This window comes from Peromyscus leucopus, chromosome 12, assembly GCF_004664715.2.
Source record: "Peromyscus leucopus breed LL Stock chromosome 12, UCI_PerLeu_2.1, whole genome shotgun sequence".
Lineage (NCBI taxonomy): Eukaryota > Metazoa > Chordata > Mammalia > Rodentia > Cricetidae > Peromyscus > Peromyscus leucopus.
Genome location: NC_051073.1, coordinates 76,918,738 through 76,937,762, shown reverse-complemented (window position 1 = coordinate 76,937,762; position 19,025 = coordinate 76,918,738). Strand labels below are relative to the sequence as shown.

At 48.2% G+C, this 19,025-nt stretch overlaps 2 protein-coding genes across 4 annotated transcripts in view; one reads left to right on the top strand and one right to left on the bottom strand.

The window, feature by feature from the left end:
• Positions 1 to 19,025, top strand: part of LOC114683313 (endothelin-converting enzyme 2) — a 42,420-nt gene that overhangs the window by 4,559 nt on the left and 18,836 nt on the right. The window contains exons 2-3 of one of the 3 annotated variants that reach the window (XM_028857551.2): positions 962 to 1,245; positions 1,691 to 2,290. In XM_028857551.2, coding sequence (XP_028713384.1) covers positions 962 to 1,245; positions 1,691 to 1,978 — 572 coding nt within the window. In that variant the 3' untranslated portion in view covers positions 1,979 to 2,290. Of the gene's footprint in view, positions 1 to 961; positions 1,246 to 1,690; positions 2,291 to 4,460; positions 4,550 to 19,025 lie in introns of those variants that run through there. The other 2 variants (XM_028857552.2, XM_028857548.2) reach the window with 2 other exon arrangements.
• On the bottom strand, positions 2,569 to 4,817 carry Camk2n2 (calcium/calmodulin dependent protein kinase II inhibitor 2). Its single transcript, XM_037209882.1, has 2 exons — positions 4,397 to 4,817; positions 2,569 to 3,601 (listed from the first exon to the last, which is right to left on the bottom strand). The coding sequence occupies exons 1-2, from the start codon at positions 4,563 to 4,565 to the stop codon at positions 3,531 to 3,533; spliced, it is 240 nt and encodes a 79-aa protein (XP_037065777.1). The 5' UTR covers positions 4,566 to 4,817; the 3' UTR covers positions 2,569 to 3,530.

Below are 19,025 nucleotides of genomic sequence, written 5' to 3'. Positions count from 1 at the left end.
CCTGCCTTCTTAGAGACTGCGTTCTTGTGTTGTTGGCCGTGGTGGGGGTGGGGGGAGGGTGGGGGGGTGGGTGGTTGGTTTTTTGAGACAGGGTTTCTTGGAGCCTTGGTGCCTGTCCTGGATCTCACTCTGTAGCCTAGGCTGGCCTTGAACTCACAGAGATCCACCTGGCTCTGCCTCCCGAGTGCTAGGATTAAAGGGGTGCGCCATCATGCTTAGCTTAGAGACTGCAATGTAGACACTTTACTGCAGACCCCCCCTGCTCTCCACCCCACCCCGCAAGACACTGCTTGCTTTTCAGCTCTTCTGAGGAGAGGCTGTAGTCAGCATCTGAAGTTCTTGGTAGCCTACTTCTCTGCATGTCTCCACCTTGTTTTCCCTCAGTTTATTAATTCTGCCTTGAACGTCAACGTAAGATTATAACCCCTAACGTGACATCTTCCAGGGGTTGCTATCTTCCAAGAGCCTCTAAGAGGTTAGAGATATCATTAGGGTAACAGTATTATGGTCCTAATGATGCCAGTATTGTACACATTCTGAATTTGAGGCAACTGGAGCCCCAGAATCAAATGCTTTTCTGTGACTGAGAAATCTTTGAATTCTTAGAATCCAAATCCTTGAACTCTTGAGTTCCAAGCTCCTTCAACAACTCCACAGATGATTGCGTCTGTGGGTAGGCTAGCTACTGACTGTTGTTGTCATTCTCTTAAGTGAAAATTCCAAGTTCTTGGTACTGAAGCAACTTACCCTAGTCCACACAGCTGAGGATGAGAGACAGTTTGTGCCCAAGTCTCTGTGATTCCAAAGCTCAACTGTCTTCTATACCCTGTCGCTTTAAATACTTGGTGTGGGGTCAGGGGGTGAATGGAGAGAAAATGGGGCCAACAGTGATTAAATACCCGTGGAACATGAGAACCAAAGCTAACCTAGTCCTTCTGCTACCCACCCCGCCCCATGGCAGGTTGCGGGAACAGCGCGCTGAGCTACGAGTTATTCCTCGGAGGTTTCCCCAACGTGACCAGTGTGGATTACTCTCCAGTAGTGGTGACAGCCATGCGGGCTCGCTATGCCCACGTGCCCAGTCTGCGCTGGGAGACCATGGATGCGCGGGCACTGGACTTCCCTAGGGATTCCTTTGATGTTGTACTTGAGAAGGGCACGCTGGATGCCCTGCTGGCTGGGGAGCGGGATCCCTGGAACGTATCTTCTGAAGGGATCCACACTGTGGACCAGGTGCTGAGTGAGGTGAGGAAGCAGCAAGGCAGCAGATCAAGATGCTGGGGACGGGGGGCTGAACCTTCGAGAGGCCGGAAGAACTCAAAAATCAGAAACTTCGCAAGTATGGTTTTCTGAAGGACAGATGAGACTGGAGTGGCCAGGTTCACAAGTACTGGTTTGACACAGGGAAGAGTGAGTTAAGTAGCCAGGTTCCAGACCCGTGACACAGATGGGAAAGTGAGTGGCCGACAGGAAAGCAACACCTCCTGCGTGACTAGGCTCCTCCCTGTCCAGAATTGAGCCCCATATAGAACAACCAAAGGCAGAGAGAGGCTTACTCTGCCTCAGAAAGCCTGAGCTACTGGATAGAGAGTGGTATCTAAGGCTTGATTAGGAGGTCACTGTGGGCAGTACTGACCTTTGAGAACCTGGAGATGATTCCACACTGACGGCTTCTCTGTCTGCCTTGCAGGTGAGCCGGGTGCTGGTCCCTGGAGGCCGGTTCATCTCAATGACTTCTGCGGGTCCCCACTTTAGGACCAGACACTACGCTCAATCCCGTTATGGCTGGTCACTGAGGCATACAACCTACGGCAGTGGTTTTCATTTCCACTTTTACGTCATGCATAAGGGCAGAGAGCTCACTGTGACCCAGCTGGGCCTGGGGGCCCAGATCTTGTCACCCCCCAGTCCTCCTGCCTCACCCTGCTTCCTCCAAGACTCAGATAATGAGGACTTCCTCAACGCCATTCATCTGTGAGATTGGAAGCATGCTCTCCAAGCCTCCCTTCCCTGGCTTTGTGCATTAGGCTCCCAGGGAGATGGAATCCCCAAATTGGGGCTGAGGACTTGGTTACTGGGTTCTCAAATCGCAGAGGTCTCATGCATAAACAGTGCTGGCGGGATCAAGCCCATGTCAACCAATACAGTATGAGTCCAAATAGTCCCCAGACCCCAAGGTTCTGGCTTCCAGGTTTCTTATTTCTACAGGCTTTTCTCACCTCCTGACATACTGAGTGACCTGTGATTTATCTTTTGGGGTAAAGTTCAACACGGCTCCTCTGCAAACCAGCCGGCCTTGGGTATTCCCATCCAAAGTGGATTTATCCTTAAGAGGCTAAGGATCTTGAATTTAGATTGCTTATGCTTCTGAGCCCAGCCCAGCCCCAACACTGGCCACCTGTCCTGCTTAGGCTAAGCATGTACTTAAGGAGGCCGTATAGTTAAGACGTTCCCACACAAGGGTGCCTGGCTAGTGCTCACTCGGTGACCCTTCCCCACCAGGAACTTGCACCCAAGATTGTCCACACCTGTCTCCCAGCAGACTGAAGTAGCAGACACACGCGCACACACACTCACACACACGGAGGTCTGTGTTTATTCACACACTCCTGTTACATTGAGGATGGAGAAACATTTTTACAAAGGACAACCCTGGGTTGAGAACATCTTCAGGTCCACAGGTGTCATCCAAAGGTACTGAGCAGTCCCCACTTGGGTTCCCAGGGATAGCGTGAAGGGGTCCAAGGTAAAATCAGATCTGGGCCCTTAGAAGGTGATACCTTGGGAGGAAGGAGCCTCCCAATGAGCCTCCTGGGGTCAGGTTTGGGCGGACTGGCCATGTGGTTAGTTACCATGTTGGGGGCTTGTCCCGTCCCAGTCTCAACACCCGTCCTATCTGCCAGGCGCAGAAGAGCATGGCGGAGGCTGTGGGGGAAGGGCACAAACCATGAGAGGAGCCGGTAAACAAAGAATCGGATATAAAAATACAAATGTGCTGAGGAAGTCCCTTAGAAAGAGGCTGGGGTCACGCCAGACAGGGATACAGTCGAGGAAAGGCCCGGAGGGCTAGGCTGAGGTGGGTAGGAAGCTCATGCAAATGTGCAGCCAAAACCTCCCTGGCCGCGCAGTCCGACGCCGCCGCAGCTGCCCGGGCTGCAGACCAGATTGATCGGAGGAGGGGCGGGGCAGGGGAGCCGTGCGGGAGGGGGCGGGCTGGGGGCCGTGGGTCTCTGTGTCGGTTCCGGTGTGCGGGGTGGAGCTGCGGCCCGAGGTTCTAAAGTGCATGAGTGCGTCGGCGGGCTCCGGGCTGGTCCGCACCACCACTACCGCCGCCGCCGTGGTGCTGAAGCGGACAGCTCCGGAGCGCCTGGCAGCGGCGGTAGCAACACTGACCCCGCGGCGGCCTGGCCCTGCAGCCCCGCCCGCAGGCACCTCGGCCCGGGCGGGGGTGCGCCGGCAGCCGCATCGCCGGCCCGTGCTCCTGGCCGCTGCGGGGCTGGGCCCGGAGCCCGCCGCCAGAGCCGGCGCGTCTACACTCCGGACGGAGGCTTCTCCCCCATCCCCTTCAGCACGTCGTCTATCCGGTCATCCTCGATCACCACTGCGCAGGGAGAAAGCGCATCAGCCGCGTGGTCTCGGGGGGCGGCGGCGAGAGCGGGGGCCCGTGTCCTCACGCCCCGCGCAGATCTACTCTCTACCGCCTATGTTCCCGCGACACCACTCGAAAACCCATGCCCTCCCCACCCGAACTCTCCTGCGGACCCTGCTGCCTGCTACCAAACCTCCTCCTCCTCCTCCTCCCTGTGCGGGAACACCCCTCTTCCAAAGACTCCCAGTGCGAGCCCTCCCGTCACCTGAGCCTTCCTCCACCTAAACTGATCGGAAACCTCTCCCTTCGACACAGACCCCTCCTCAAACTGGGCTCGGATGAAACTGCCACCTGGGGTAACCCTCTCCTCCACCTGAATCCCTGTCCTGAGACTGGCACCCGGGAGTCCGACCCTCCCCGTGCAAACGATCAAGACAACCGAACCCTTGGCCTCCCTGCCCTCCAGTAACATCCACCTACTCATGTCAGCCCGAGGAATCGGCCCACCATCCTGCGTTCCCAGTGCCAAGCGGCCCCAAATACCCTAAGCGGCCCCTCCCCCTCGACCAGGGAGCCAGGGCTCTTTTTCCAGAAGTGGCGAGCTTCGAATCCGGGACACTGTATTCCCGGGAGAGGGAAAGAATGGGACAACTCCACAGCAGGGACCCTCCCCACCCCGGGCGGGTGCGCAGCTGGCTGCGCTGGTCTGCGGCAAGAGCAGCTGCCACTTGACGGGGAACGGCAGCCCGAGGACGCCGAGCGAAGGGTTTCTGGGTCAGGCGGCGACTCCGGGCCCGGGCCGCGTACCTCTCTTGGCTCGGCCGATCTGGCCCAGCTTGGGGGGCCGCTTGGCCTGGTTGCCGGCGAAGAAGGAGTTGGTGTCCTGCAGGCGGCAGCTGAAAGAGAGGTCGGAGCCCTCGGGGTCTGCGCCGAAGCGGCCCATCTTGTCCTCGCCGTAGGGTAGGATCTCGGACATGGCGGGCACCGGGCGGGCTGGGGGACTGCGGCGGGGCACGGGCAGAGGCTAGCTGCCGGACCGGCCCTAGCTCAGCAGGGGAGCCGGCGGAAGGATGAAGTCATGCAGCATCCGGGACTGCGGAGCCGAGCGGGGCCTCCTCCCCCGCGCCTCCGCCTCCCGGGCCGCTGGGCAGGCGGCGGCGGCGGCGGCGGCAGCGGCGGGGACCGGGCGGGGGCGGGGCGGGGGCGGCGGCGGCGGCGAGAGCGGAATGACGATGAGCGCCCGACTGCGGCAGAGAACGGCAGGCGGGGCGCGGTGGAGGCGGGGCGGGCACCGGCCAGCGGAAAGAGGCGGGGCCCAGCGGTCCGAGCGAGCCCGGTGATCCCTGGAGTGGAGCGAGCCGCCGTGGGAGGTTCCCGCGGTGTGGCCCGGAATGGCCGCCACGTGGGCCCCGGGGGACCGCAGCGGCCGGTGCAGAGGAGGGCTAGCCGAGAGCGGGTCGCCTAGGGCTTAGGGGAGAAAGGGGAGGGTCGGACGCCGCGGCTAGGGGAGAGCGCCCGGGAGCCGAGCGCCAAAAGCAGGGGGGCGCGGCGGGGCCTCGGAAGGCGGCGGGCAGACTGGCAGTGGACACGGCCCGGACTCTGAAAGGCGCCTAGACAGGGTGGAATACGCGTGAAGACAGGGGAAGGGCCGGAGCGCGGGAAGAGCTCGGGCCTGGGGGTGGTGCCACCGTGCTTGGCGCGCGCGTCCCTGCATCCTAGATGCTCGCAGGTCTCCAGCAGTCGGTCAATTTGTATTCGACCGTCCCTGCATCTGTCAGTCGACGTCTGTGCGTCTGATCTGGCCTCTGTGTGTCGGGTTTGGACTGTCCCTATCTGCCCCCATACCTGGCCCCGGTATGAGTACCACTGGGCCTCTCCCCAGACACTGCGATGCGGCCTTTTGGAAGGATCTTAACACCGCAGCCGTGGCGCGCAGCAGAGTAGACTCCCCACAAACCCTGGCCCCGCTGTTGGCGCCAAAAATCCAGACTCAAAGCGCCAGTCGCTCCACGCGGTTCCCTCAGCCCTGGAGGCTCGCTCTAGCTGGCAGTGTGGGAGAAATGAATGGCAGCATCGCGGCGGGCGCCCTGGCTGCGGATGACGCAGGGAAGCCCGGAGTGCCTGAGCCCAGGGCGCGCGCTAGTAAGCCAGGGAGGGACAGGGTGTCCCCCGCCCTTGTTGCTGGGGCCCGGGGTAGAGTTCTCCCCCCCCCTCGCCTCCCACCACCACAGATCGGAACACGCACACTTCCCTGTACCTCTTACCGCCCCCCAAACCCCGCCTCTGCCCTGCTAGCAGTCAGTAGCAGCGTCACCAGCTATCTGGCGCGAGAGGGCTCTGTCGCAATCACTGGCCTTGGGAGGGAGGGTGTGTCTCATTCACTCACAGTGAAGGGCTGGTAAAAATAATAATGACGCTGTTGGTTCTGTCCATGCCCCAAGCAAGACGCCTTCCCTTTAGTCCCGCCAAATCGTGCAGCTAGTGAGGCTGCTGGGTGCTGGCTTTCCTTTCTTCAACACCGCTTATTCAGGTGTTAATTGCCGAGATAGCTGCTGTCAGAATGGGGCCTGTGAGGTCGGGGTGTGCGGGACTGCCTCGGTGTTTGTTACCTTTGGGTCTCAGCCTGACCAGAGGTTCCTTCTAACACTCCTGTACTCTGTCCTCGTGGCTGGGAGGGGGGCCGCCAGCTGGCCCCTGTGGTGAGAAGGTCCCTGACATCTAACTCGGGGTGACTAGAGAACCCAGAATATCTCCCTCCCTTGGAAGTTGCACAGCAATGACTTTCAATCCATAATCTGCCATTTTCTGAATGACCTTGAATTTAAGGCCCAATAATCATGGTTTTTTAAAAAAAAATTTAGGCTGGTGGTGCTGGCCTTTCATCCCGAACTCAGCCGGCCTGATTCCTATGACTATGAGACTAGCTGAGTCTACATTGTGAGTTCTGGGTTAGCCAGGGCTACACAGTGAGACTCTGTCCTAAAAGAAAGAAAGAAAAAGAGAGAGAGGGAGGGGGAGAGAGAGAGAGAGAGAGAGAGAGAGAGAGAGAGAGAGAGAGAGAGAGAGAGAGAAAAGAAGAAGAAGAAGAAGAAGAAGAAGAAGAAGAAGAAGAAGAAGAAGAAGAAGAAGAAGAAAAAGAAGACAAGAGATGAGAAGAGAAAGAAAAAATCATTTCTACTTGCATAGCTTTAGAAAAATAAAGAAAACCACACAAGACCTTGGCTGTGTATCCTTTGTCGTCCCCAATGAGCATGTACACCTCTCTGAGCTGGTGCACCAGTCTATACAGAGAAAACAGCTTACCCAGTAAGGCCAGTTTTGTGGATGAAATGGTCCTGAGCTAAACTCCCTTGTTTCAGGATCTGAGAAGCCCCACACCCAAAGTGCTGAAGGAGCTCTGGGGTTCTTGCCAAGGGTGATACTGGATGGGAACAGAAGCAAATCTCTTTTCTCTAGAATGAGAGAGATAAGGATAATAATTTAACCTGGAATTCGTTCACTCATTTTTTTTTTTTTAGAGGAGATCTTGCTGTGTAGCCAAAGCTAACCTGAAAGTTTGTGATATAGCTCAGGTAAGCCCCCTAGCCTTAGCCTCCAATGTTTCCAGGAGTACATGGGTGTGCATCCACACTCAGCTGGTTAGATTCTTCTGTTTTGTTTTGTTTGAGACAAGGTCTCACTATGTAGCCTTGACTGGCCTGGAACTTGTTGTATAGATCAGGCTAGCCTTGAACCTCCCAAACCTTAAATAATAATCTTAAATAATCTATTCTTGTCTCCCTGAGCATGGTGGATCATAGTTAAGCAAAAGATCCAAGTGTAGAACTATAAAGACTTTGTAATAGTGAATATACATAAGTTCTACTTAAGTTATCAAAGTGTGAGGAAAATTCCTTATATTCTGTTCCTCTACTCAAAAGTTTGATGTTCTTCATCCCTGCTGAGATAAAATTTGGAATATTATAATAGCACTTTGAATTTTTTTAAAATTGAAAACCCTGGGGCATAGTAGCACACTCTTGTACCCAGCACTCAGAAGGCTAAAGAAGGAAGATCTCAAGCAGCCTGGGATACATAATGAGTTCAAGGCCAGCCTGGACTATATTGAGAACCTGTCTCAGAGAAAGCAAGGGCTGGGGATGACGCTCAGAGATTGAGCAGCTTGCATGATATGTATAAGGCTGTGGGTTGGTTCCCCAGCATGGAAAAACAGCAACAACAAAACCCCACCGATGACAGAATACATTTACCAAGGATCACACTGGAGCCCCGACACATCAGTGGACTCCGACAGACTAGTGTGGTGATTAATGAGTGTGAAGTTTAGATCAGATCCTCCCTTATATTTACTATTTGATTTGAGGCAAGTTGTTAAGTTTCCCAGCATCTTGGGGTTCTCATCTATAAGACAGGGAAATTATATTAGTGGGATATATTTTATTAGACTATAAAGATTAAATTAAGGAGTAAAGTGCATAGAAACTGTAGCTGTTGTTACACAGCGACAGCAGGCTTGTTGGACGGCTCAGTAAGTAAAGGTCCGTGCCGTCAAGACTGACAACCTGATTTCAGTCCCCATGATGGAAGGAGAGACGCCCAAGGCTGTCCTTCTGACCCCTACATGTGTGCTATGGCATGTGCAAACATACATATAATGAATAAGTAAGTGTTTATAAAAAAGGAAGTAGCATCATCATTGGGCACATTCGCACTGAACATTTTGTTTGCATCCTTTGGACTTTTTTTGACCTGTGCTTGCATGTGTGTATTTGTTTATTTTGTTTTATAAAAATGAAACTTTAAAAACCCCTTCCTCTCTTAATGTTACACGGCAGTTTCTCTTCTGTTACTTGCACGTGTTGCATAGTGTTCCAGTGTGTGGATGTTTGGGTTATTCCACAAGCCCTCTATATCTATACGTGATTTCCTCCCCATTTGGGGGGTTATTGTAAATACTGCTGTGATGAACACATGTTGTAGAAAAAAACCCGACATTTTATAGCTCTCCCAGTACAGAAGTAGAGCCTATTTCTCCATCCCTAAGTCTGACTTGGACCACAGGACTTGCTTGCCTGACATAGCATGGTACATAGGATTTGGTCATCCCAAACAAAGTCCATAAAACAAACAAGGCCATCTAAGTACTGTAGACTATCCAGCCCCTGAAGAGTCATCCAACCAAACCACTGAACATGAAAAGTAATAGCTCTTACTTTATTTATTTTGGTTTTTCGAGACAGAGTTTCTCTGTGTAGCCCTGGCTGTCCTGGGCTATAGACCAAGCCTGCCTCTGCCTCCCAAGTGCTGGGATCAAAGGTGTGCACCACCACTGCCCCGTTTAGTTCTTACTTTAACCCATTAAATTTGGTGTGGTTTGTTGTGGAACAAAAGCCATTTAATAAAGACATCTTTTGGATAACATTTCCTGACACAATTTTCTTTTCTTTTCTTTTCTTTTTTGGTTTTTCAAGACAGGGTTTCTCTGTGTAGCTTTGCGCCTTTCCTGGAACTCGCTTTGGAGACCAGACTGGCCTCGAACTCACAGAGATCCGCCTGTCTCTGCCTCCCGAGTGCCGGGATTAAAGGCGTGAGCCACCACCGCCCGGCCTCCTAACACAATTTTCTAGAAGTAGGCTTTCTGTATCAGAGTGTGCACACATTTGCATCTCTCATAGTACAAAGAATATCTGGATTTATAAGCTAACTGTAGTGTATGGAGGTGACCATATTCCCCATCTTTGTCAATATTGACCATTAGTGTTTCTTGTCTTCATGACTACACTGTCCTTGTAAATTTGGGAGAACAGTGTCTGCCCATTCTCCCTTCATTCAAATCATTAGAGGGAAGGAAGACGGAGGGGTGGTAGGAAAGCCAAGCTTGGTGGTATATTTCTACTGAACTAAATACCCTGGACACTGAGACAGAAGGATAGAAAGTTTGAGGACAGTCTAGACCACATCCTAAGACCCTGTTACAAACAAATAAACGAGTGACACATAGGGCAGGAGGAACAGAGAAAGGAGGACACCACAGAACGGGAAATGGATGGGAAACACAAAGGGAAGACAATAGAATTATCGAACAGAGACTCTTCAAGTTTCTAATAAGAAATGTAGACAGGAGCCGAAAGACTGATTTTCATGAAGGAGACATGAAAAAAATATTCAGGTTCAGTCTTTGTGAACCTGAGAACACTGTGAACATATTCGATTCTCCCGTGTGGGTGGTTGCGTTTGTTCTCTGAGATAGGGATAGTTGTTTTTGTCTTACAGCACGGAAAATGTAGTGCTGTCCAGTAACTTGATAAAGGTGTTAGCTAATAAGAAAAGGAGCCTAGATTTGAATCCAAGTTAGCCTGGTTTCAAAACAGATATGTTTCTTCTTATTCTTCTTGGAGGAGATATGGTAAAAGAGCAGCAATAGCATTGGAGAAACCTGGCTTTCGTTTGAGACACATTTCCAATTTGCTTTCCAGAAAGGAGTCAGAAGCCCTGAATTTGGATCCTAGTTCAGCCAATTAGAAACTGTGTCACAAGGATGAAGGAATCTGTATATGTAACACATCCAGAACAGTTGTCTTAGTCACTTTTCTATTGCTGTGAAGAGACACCATGACTAACACAGCTTACGGAAGAAAATGTTTCATGAGAGCTTGCAGTTTCAGAGGGTGAATCCATGGCCATCATGGTGGGGAGCATGGCAGCAGGTGTGCAGGTATGGTGCTGGAGCCGCAGCTGAGAGATTACAGTCCACAAACAGGAGGCAGAGAGAGAGCTAACTGGGATTGGTGTGGGGTTTTAAAACCTCAAAGCCCACCCCCAGTGATACACCTCCTCCAACAAAGCCACGCCTCCTACTCCTTCCCAAGCAATTCCACCAATTGGAATGGACCAAGTATTCAACTACATGAACCTATGAGGGCCGCTCTCATTCAGACCAACGGGAACTGAAGTGCTGTGTGTACCTGATGGTTTGGGTTTCCCGTCCCTTCCTTGTCTTGCTGGGAACTGAACCCAGGGCCTTACGCATGCTAGCAAGTGCTCTTCAACTGAACTATATCCCCAATCATCTTTCTCCTTTTGGTTTTGTGACAAGGGTCTTACCAAGTTGCTCAGGCAGGCCATTATAAATTTGTTTTCCTGCTGGTTCTGAGTAGCTGGGATTGCAGACCTGTACCACCAGCTCTGACTCATTCTGTTTTTTTTTTTTTTTTCTTTTCTCCCTCTTCCCTTCCTTTTCTTCCTTAGACAGGGTCTCATATATCCTAGCTTGGCCGAAAACTCACTGTATAACCGAGGATGGCCTTGAATGAATGGTCTTCCTGCTTCCACCTTCCATGCATAGGCATATGCCACCTCATCTGATTCTTTTTTTTTTTTTTTTTTTTTTTTGTGATATATATTTTTTATTTTACAATACCATTCAATTCTACATATCAGCCATGGGTTCCCCTATTCTCCCCCCTCCCACGCCCTCCCCTTACCCCCAGCCCACCCTCCATTCCCACCTCCTCCAGGACAAGTCCTCCCCCGAGGACTGTGATCAACTTGGTAGACTCAGTCCAGGGAGGTCCAGTCCCTTCCGCCCAGACTAAGCCAAGTGTCCCTGCATAAGTTCCTGGTTTCAAACAGCCAATTCATGCATTGAGCACAGGACTTGGTCCCACTGCCTAGTTGCCTCCCAAACTGATCAAGCCAGTCAACTGTCTCACCTATTCAGAGGGCCTGATCCAGCTGGGGCCCCTCAGCCTTTGGTTCATAGTTCATGTGTTTCTATTCATTTGGCTATTTTTTTTCAATAATTGAGTAAAACTGAAATTTATTATAAGCCACAGTCGTCCTAGGGACCTCCATGTTATATATATATATATATATATATATATATAGCCTTTATGGTTCTATGGGTTGTGGTCTGATTGTTCATTTTATATCTAGAATCCACCAATGAGTGAGTACATACCATAACTGTCTTTCTGGGTTTGGGTTACCTCACTCAGGATGATTTTTTCTAGTTCCATCCATTTGCCTGCAAATTTCATGCTTTCATTGTTTTTCTCTGCTGAGTAGTACTCCATTGTGTATATGTACCACATTTTTTTCATCCATTCTTCCGTTGATGGGCATCTAGGCTGTTTCCAGGTTCTGGCTATTACAAATAGTGCTGCTATGAACATAGATGAGCATGTATCTTTATGGTATGTATCAGCATTCTTTGGGTATATGCCCAAGAGTGGTATGGCTGGGTCTTGAGGTAGTTCGATTCCTAATTTTCTGAGAAACCGCCATACTGATTTCCACAGTGGTTGTACAAGTTTACATTCCCACCAACAGTGGAGGAGTGTTCCCTTTGCTCCACATCCTCTCCAACATTGGTTGTCATTGGTGTTTTTGATCTTAGCCATTCTAACAGGTGTAAGGTGGTATCTCAGAGTCGTTTTGATTTGCATTTCTCTGATGATTAAGGATGTTGAGCATTTCTTTAAATGTCTTTCAGCCATTTGTAGTTCTTGTTTTGTGAATTCTCTGTTTAGCTCTTTAGCCCATTTTTTAATTGGACTGTTCAGTGCTCTGATGTCTAGTTTCTTGAGTTCTTTATATATTGTGGAGATCAATCCTCTGTCAGATGTGGGATTGGTGAAGATCTTTTCCCAATCTGTTGGCTGTCTTTTTGTCTTATTGACTGTGTCTTTTGCCCTGCAAAAGCTTCTCAGTTTTGAGAGGTCCCATTTATTAATGGTTGTGCTCAGGGTCTGTGCTGTCGGTGTTTTATTTAGGAAATGGTCTCCAGTGCCAATGCGTTCAAGAGTGCTTCCTATTTTCTTTTCTATTAAGTTTAGTGTATCTGGATTTATGTTTAGGTCTTTGATCCACTTGGACTTGAGTTTTGTGCATGGTGACAGATATGGATCTATTTGTAATCTTTTACATATTGACATCCAGTTATGCCAGCACCATTTGTTGAAGATACTTTCTTTGTTCCATTGTATAGTTTTGGCTCCTTTGTCAAAAACCAGGTGTTCATATGTGCATGGATTAATGTCAGGGTCTTCAATTCGATTCCATTGGTCCGTATGTCTGTTTTTATACCAGTACCAAGCTGTTTTTATTACTATGGCTCTATAGTAGAGTTTGAGGTCCGGGATGGTGATGCCTCCAAGGGTTGCTTTATCATATAGGATTCTTTTAGCTATCCTGGGTCTTTTGTTTTTCCATATAAAGTTGAGTATTTTTCTTTCCAAGTCTGTGAAGAATTGTGTTGGGATTTTGATGGGGATTGCATTGAATCTGTAGATTGCTTTTGGTAAGATTGCCATTTTTACTATGTTAATCCTACCTACCCATGAGCATGGGAGATCCTTCCATTTTCTGATATCTTCTTCAATTTCTTTCTTTAGAGATTTAAAGTTCTTATCAAAAAGGTCTTTCACTTGTTTAGTTAGTGTTATCCCAAGGTATTTTATATTATTTGTGGCTATTGTAAAGGGTGATGTTTCTCTGACTTCTTTCTCAGCCCTTTTATCATTTGTGTATAGGAGGGCTACTGATTTTTTTGAGTTGATCTTGTATCCTGCCACTTTACTGAAGGAGTTTATCAGCTGTAGAAGTTCCCTGGTAGAGTTTTTGGGGTCACTTATGTATACTATCATATCATCTGCAAATAGTGAAAGTTTGACTTCTTCCTTGCCAATTTGTATCCCTTTGATCTCCTTTTGTTGTCTTATTGCTCTAGCTAGAACTTCTAGTACTATATTGAATAAATATGGGGAGAGTGGACAGCCTTGTCTTGTTCCTGAATTTAGTGGTATCGCTTTGAGTTTCTCTCCATTTAATTTGATGTTTGCTGTTGGCTTGCTATAAATTGCTTTTATTATGTTTAGAAATGTTCCTTGTATTCCTATTCTTTCTAAGACCTTTATCATGAAGGGGTGTTGGATTTTGTCAAAGGCTTTTTCAGCATCTAGGGAGATGATCATGTGGTTTTTTTTCTTTCAGTTTGTTTATATGGTGTATTACATTGATTGATTTCCGTATGTTGAACCATCCTTGCATCCCTGGGATGAATCCTACTTGGTCGTGATGGATGATTGTTTTGATGTATTCTTGGATTCGGTTTGCCAATATTTTGTTGAGTATTTTTGCATCAATGTTCATGAGGGAGATTGGTCTGTAGTTCTCTTTCTTTGTTGCATCTTTGTGTGGTTTGGGTATCAGGGTAATTGTAGCCTCATAAAAAGAGTTTGGTAGTGTTCCTTCTGTTTCTATTGTGTGGAACACTTTGAAGAGGATTGGTATTAGTTCTACTTTGAAAGTCTGGTAGAATTCTGCACTGAAACCATCTGGTCCTGGGCTTTTTTTAGTTGGGAGACTTTTGATGACTGTTTCTATTTCTTTAGGGTTATTGGTCTATTTAAATGGTTTATCTGGTCTTGATTTAATTTTGGTATTTGGTATTTATCCAGAAAATTGTCCATTTCTTCCTGGTTTTCCATTTTTGTGGAGTACAGGTTTTTGAAGTATGATCTGATGATTCTCTGGATTTCCTCATTGTCTGTTGTTATGTCTCCCTTTTCATTTCTGATTTTGTGAATTTGGGTGCTCTCTCTTTGCCTTTTGGTTAATTTGGCTAGTGGTTTGTCTATCTTGTTGATTTTTTCAAAGAACCAACTCTTTGTTTCATTGATTTTTTGTATTGTTCTCTTGTTTTCTATTTCGTTGATTTCAGCCCTCAATTTGATTATTTCCTGGCGTCTATTTCTCCTGGGTGAGTTTGTTTCTTTTTGTTCTAGAGCTTTCAGTTGTGCTGTTAATTCCTTGGTATGGGATTGCTCCATCTTCTTTATGTGTGCATTTAGAGCTATGAATTTTCCTCTTAGAACTGCTTTCATAGTGTCCCATAAGTTTGGGTATGTTGTACTTTCATTTTCATTGAATTCTAGGAACTCTTTAATTTCTGTCTTTATTTCTTCCTTGACCCATTGATGTTTCAGGTGGGCATTATTCAGTTTCCATGAGTTTGTGGGTTTTCTATAATTTTTGTTGTTATTGAGTTCTAATTTTAAGGCATGGTGGTCTGATAAGATACAGGAGGTTATTCCAATTTTTTTGTATCTGTTGAGATTTGTTTTGTGTCCAAGCATGTGGTCAATTTTTGAGAAGGTTCCATGGGGTGCTGAGAAGAAGGTATATTCTTTTGTGTTAGGATGGAATATTCTGTAGATATCTATTAGGTCCATTTGAGTCATAACATCTGTTAGGTCCTTTATTTCTTTGTTAAGTTTCAGTCTGGTAGATCTATCTTTTGGTGAGAGTGGTGTGTTAAAATCTCCCACTACTAATGTGTGGGGTTTGATGTGCGTTTTAAACTTTAGTAGTGTTTCTTTTATGAATGTGGGTGCTTTTGTATTTGGAGCATAAATGTTTAGAATCGAGACTTCATCTTGGTGGATTTTTCCCGTGATGAATATGTAATGTCCATCCTGGTCTCTTTTGATTGATTTTAGTTTGAAGTCTATTTTATTAGATATTAGGATAGCTACACCAGCTTGTTTCTTAGGTCCATTTGCTTGGTAAACCTTTTCCCAGCCCTTTACTCGGAGGTAGTGTCTGTCTTTGGAGTTAAGGTGTGTTTCTTGTATGCAGCATATGGATGGGTCCTGTTTTCTTATCCATTCTGTTAGCCTGTGTCTTTTTATAGGTGAGTTGAGACCATTGATATTGATGGATATTAATGACCAGTGATTGTTAATTCCTGTTATTTTTTTGGTTGTGTTGTGTTGTCCTTCTGTGGTGTATGTTGGTGTAGGATTATCTATTGCTTGATTTTTCATGGATGTGTTTAGCTTCTTTGGGTTGAATTTTCCCTTCTAGTGCTTTCTGTAGGGCTGGGTTTGTGGACAGGTATTGATTAAATCTGGTTTTATCCTGGAATATTTTGTTTACTCCGCCTATGGTGATTGAGAGTTTTGCTGGGTATAATAGTCTGGGTTGGCATCCGTGGTCTCTTAGTGTCTGCATGAGGTTTGTCCATGATCTTCTAGCTTTCATAGTCTCTATTGAGTAGTCTGGTGTTATTCTGATGGGTTTGCCTTTATATGTTACTTGGTCCTTTTCCTTTGCAGCTCTTAATATTTTTTCTTTATTCTGTGTGTTTAGTGTTTTGATTATTATGTGGCGAGGGGACTTTTTTTTTGGATCCAGCCTATTCGGTGTTCTGTAAGCTTCTTGTATCTTCATAGGTATTTCTTTCTTTAGGTTAGGAAAGTTTTCTTCTATGATTTTGTTGAATATATTTTCTGTGCCTTTGAGTTGGTATTCTTCTCCTTCTTCTATCCCTATTATTCTTAGGTTTGGTCTTTTCATGGTGTCCCAAATTTCCTGGACGTTTTGTGTTAGGACTTTTTTGTCTTTATTGTTTTCTTTGACTGACGAATCTATTTTCTCTATCATGTCTTCAGCGTCAGAGATTCTCTGTTCCATTTCTTGCAATCGGTTGGTTATGCTTGTTTCTGTAGTTCCTGTTCGTTTTGTCAGGGTTTCTATTTCCAGCATTCCCTCAGCATGTGTTTTCTTTATTGTCTCAAATTCATTTTTCAGATCTTGGAATGTTTCTTTCATCTGTTTAATTGCTTTTTCTTGGCTTGATTTGATTTCTTCCCATTTTTTGTTCGTTTTTTCTTCCATTTCTTTAAGGGAGTTTTTTATTTCCTCTTTAATGGAGTTTTTCATTTCCTCTTTAAGGGAAGTTTTTATTTCTTCTTTAAGGGAGTTTTTTATTTCCTCTTTAAGGGAGTTTTTTATTTCCTCTTTAAGGAACGTTTTTATTTCCTCTTTAAGGTAGTTTTTCAATTCCTCTTTAAGGAAAGTTTTTATTTCCTCATTGAGGGAATGTTTTATTTCTTCTTTAAGGGCCTCTATCATCTTCTTAATGTCATTTTTAGGGTTGATTTCTTCTGTTTCTTCTGTCATGGTATGTTTAGGTCTTGCAGGTGTAGAATCACTAGGTTCTGATGTTGCCATATAGGCCTTTATGTTGTTGCTTGTATTTTTGCACTGGCGTCTACTCATCTCTTCCTCTGTGAGGTGCAGGTGGTGTCTGTGTCTGAGAGTGCCTCTCTTGTTCTAATTTTTAGTCTTGGTTTAGTAGTGGTTCTTGGTTAAATTGGTGCTATTGGGCTATTTCTTCAGGGGCAGCTGATTTCGATCAGTGAATTATATACTTATGATTCTGGTGATCTGGTTTGGTGTCTGGGTAGCGCCTTCTTCTGTGTTCCCAGGTCACGTTTTGTTCATTTGTCAACTCCTCAGCTGATCTTGATTCCTCAGACTTTAAACTGTAGGCATCTGAATCCTCTCCCAGATGGGTTTCAGCTGAGCAGGGTAGTCTCACCAACACCTCCAAGTTGTTTGGTTTCACAGGATCAGCAGCTGGGCCCTGGGTTGTCCTCAGACGGAGTGTTCAGATTCGTTCTGGTTCTGACCCACCGAGATAGCTTCTTCCCCAGATGTTGGGGTTAGGGGCGTCCCTGTTCCAAGCTGTGTCTGCTTGTCTCCGTCCCTGGGCCTGTTTACCTCTGCAGTCCGCCACCGGGCCTGTATGTCCCTGTCAACTGCTGCTGGGCCTGTCTGCCTCTGGAGGCCGCCACCGGGCCTGAATGTCTCTGCAGGCTGCAGCCGGGACTGAATGTCCCTGTCGGCCGCTGCCGCCGGGCCCGTTTACCTCAGCGGGCCGCTGCTGGGCCCGTCTACCTCCACAGGCCGCCGCCACAGGCCTACCTGCGTCTGCTTGTCTCTGCCGCTGGGCCTGTCTACCCCTGTGGGCCGCCGCCGGGCCTGAATGTCCCTGTCGGCCGCTGCCGCCGGGTCCGTTTACCTCAGCAGGCCGCCGCTGGGCCCGTCTACCTCTGTGGGCTGCCGCTGGGCCTGAATGTCTCTGCCGGCTGTCGCCGGGTCTGAGTATCCCTGTCGGCTGCCACCGCTGGGCCCGTCTACCTCCACGGGCCCCCGCCGCAGGCCTACCTGCGTCTGCTTGTCTCTGCCGCCGGGCCTGTCTACCTCTGTGGGCCGCCGCTGGGCCTGAATGTCTCTTCCGGCTGCCGCCGGGCCTGAATATCCCTGTCGGCCGCTGCCGCCGGGCCCGTTTACCTCAGAGGGCTGCTGCTGGGCCCGTCTACCTCCACGGGCCGCCGCAGGCCTACCTGCGTCTGCTTGTCTCTGCCGCCGGGCCTGTGTACCTCTGTGGGCCGCCGCTGGGCCTGAATGTCTCTGCCGGCTGCCGCCGGGCCTGAATGTCCCTGTCGGCTGCTGCCGCCGGGTCCTTTTGCCTCAGCAGGCTGCCGCTGGGCCCGTCTACCTCTGTGGGCTGCCGCTGGGCCTGAATGTCTCTGCCGGCTGCCCCTCATCTGATTCTTAAGTGCTGAATTTTCTTTCATCTAGTTTTGGAAGGGAAATGGAGAGGTAAATGCTGTGATGCCATGTCACTATTAGAGTGAGTCTGAGGGGCTGGAGAGATGGCTCAGAGGTTAAGGGCACTGGCTGTTCTCCCAGAGGACCCAGGTTCAACTCCCAACACCCACATGGCAGCTCACAATTGTCTATAACTCCAGTTCCAGGGGATCTGGCACCTTCATACAGATGTACATACATGTAGGCAAAACACAAATTCACATACAATCAAAACAAATAAATTGTTAGAGTGAGCCTGAACTGCTGTGGGATGTTCTGTATGGCAAATGTGTTGCTCTGATTGGTCAATAAATAAAATACTGATTGGCCAGTGGCTAGCCAGGAAGTATAGGCGGGACTAACAGAGAGGAGAAAAGAAAGAACAGGAAGGCAGAAGGAGACACTGCCAGCCGCCGCCATGACAAGCTGCATGTGAAGATACCGGTAAGCCACGAGCCACTTGGCAAGATATAGATTTATGGAAATGGATTAATTTAAGATATAAGAACAGTTAGCAGGAAGCCTGCCACGGCCATACAGTTTGTAAGCAATATAAGTCTCTGTGTTTACTTGGTTGGGTCTGAGTGGCTGTGGGACTGGCGGGTGACAAAGATTTGTCCTGACTGTGGGCAAGGCAGGAAAACTCTAGCTACACTGAACAAGCCAAAGACTTGTCCCAAGTAGATTGCTGCTTCGGACTGCAGTATGGCAAGATGTGAAAACTTGTTGCTTAGGGAACTCCTGACTAACCTAGCCTACTCCACCATCAGAGAAATAGAACATGCTACCTCCAGGCTAACTAGTCCTACTTACTCTAGTTATAGGGCTTAAATGATAATAATAGTAATTAAAATACGAGGGCATGATGGTGTGCGCTTACATCCAGTACTCAGGAGGCAGAAGCAGGAAGATCACTGAAGGTGGAGACCAGCCTAGGCTGCGTAGTGAGATCCCATCTCAAAATAGACAAAATAAAATAAAATAAAATCAGGCA

Bases quoted from the DNA above. Each gene is read 5' to 3' on its own strand.
- Camk2n2 (XM_037209882.1), bottom strand. From the start codon at position 4,565: ATGTCCGAGATCCTACCCTACGGCGAGGACAAGATGGGCCGCTTCGGC. The intron at 3,602-4,396 runs GTACGCGGCCCG...CTCCCTGCGCAG, and splicing joins GATCGGCCGAGCCAAGAGAG to TGGTGATCGAGGATGACCGG.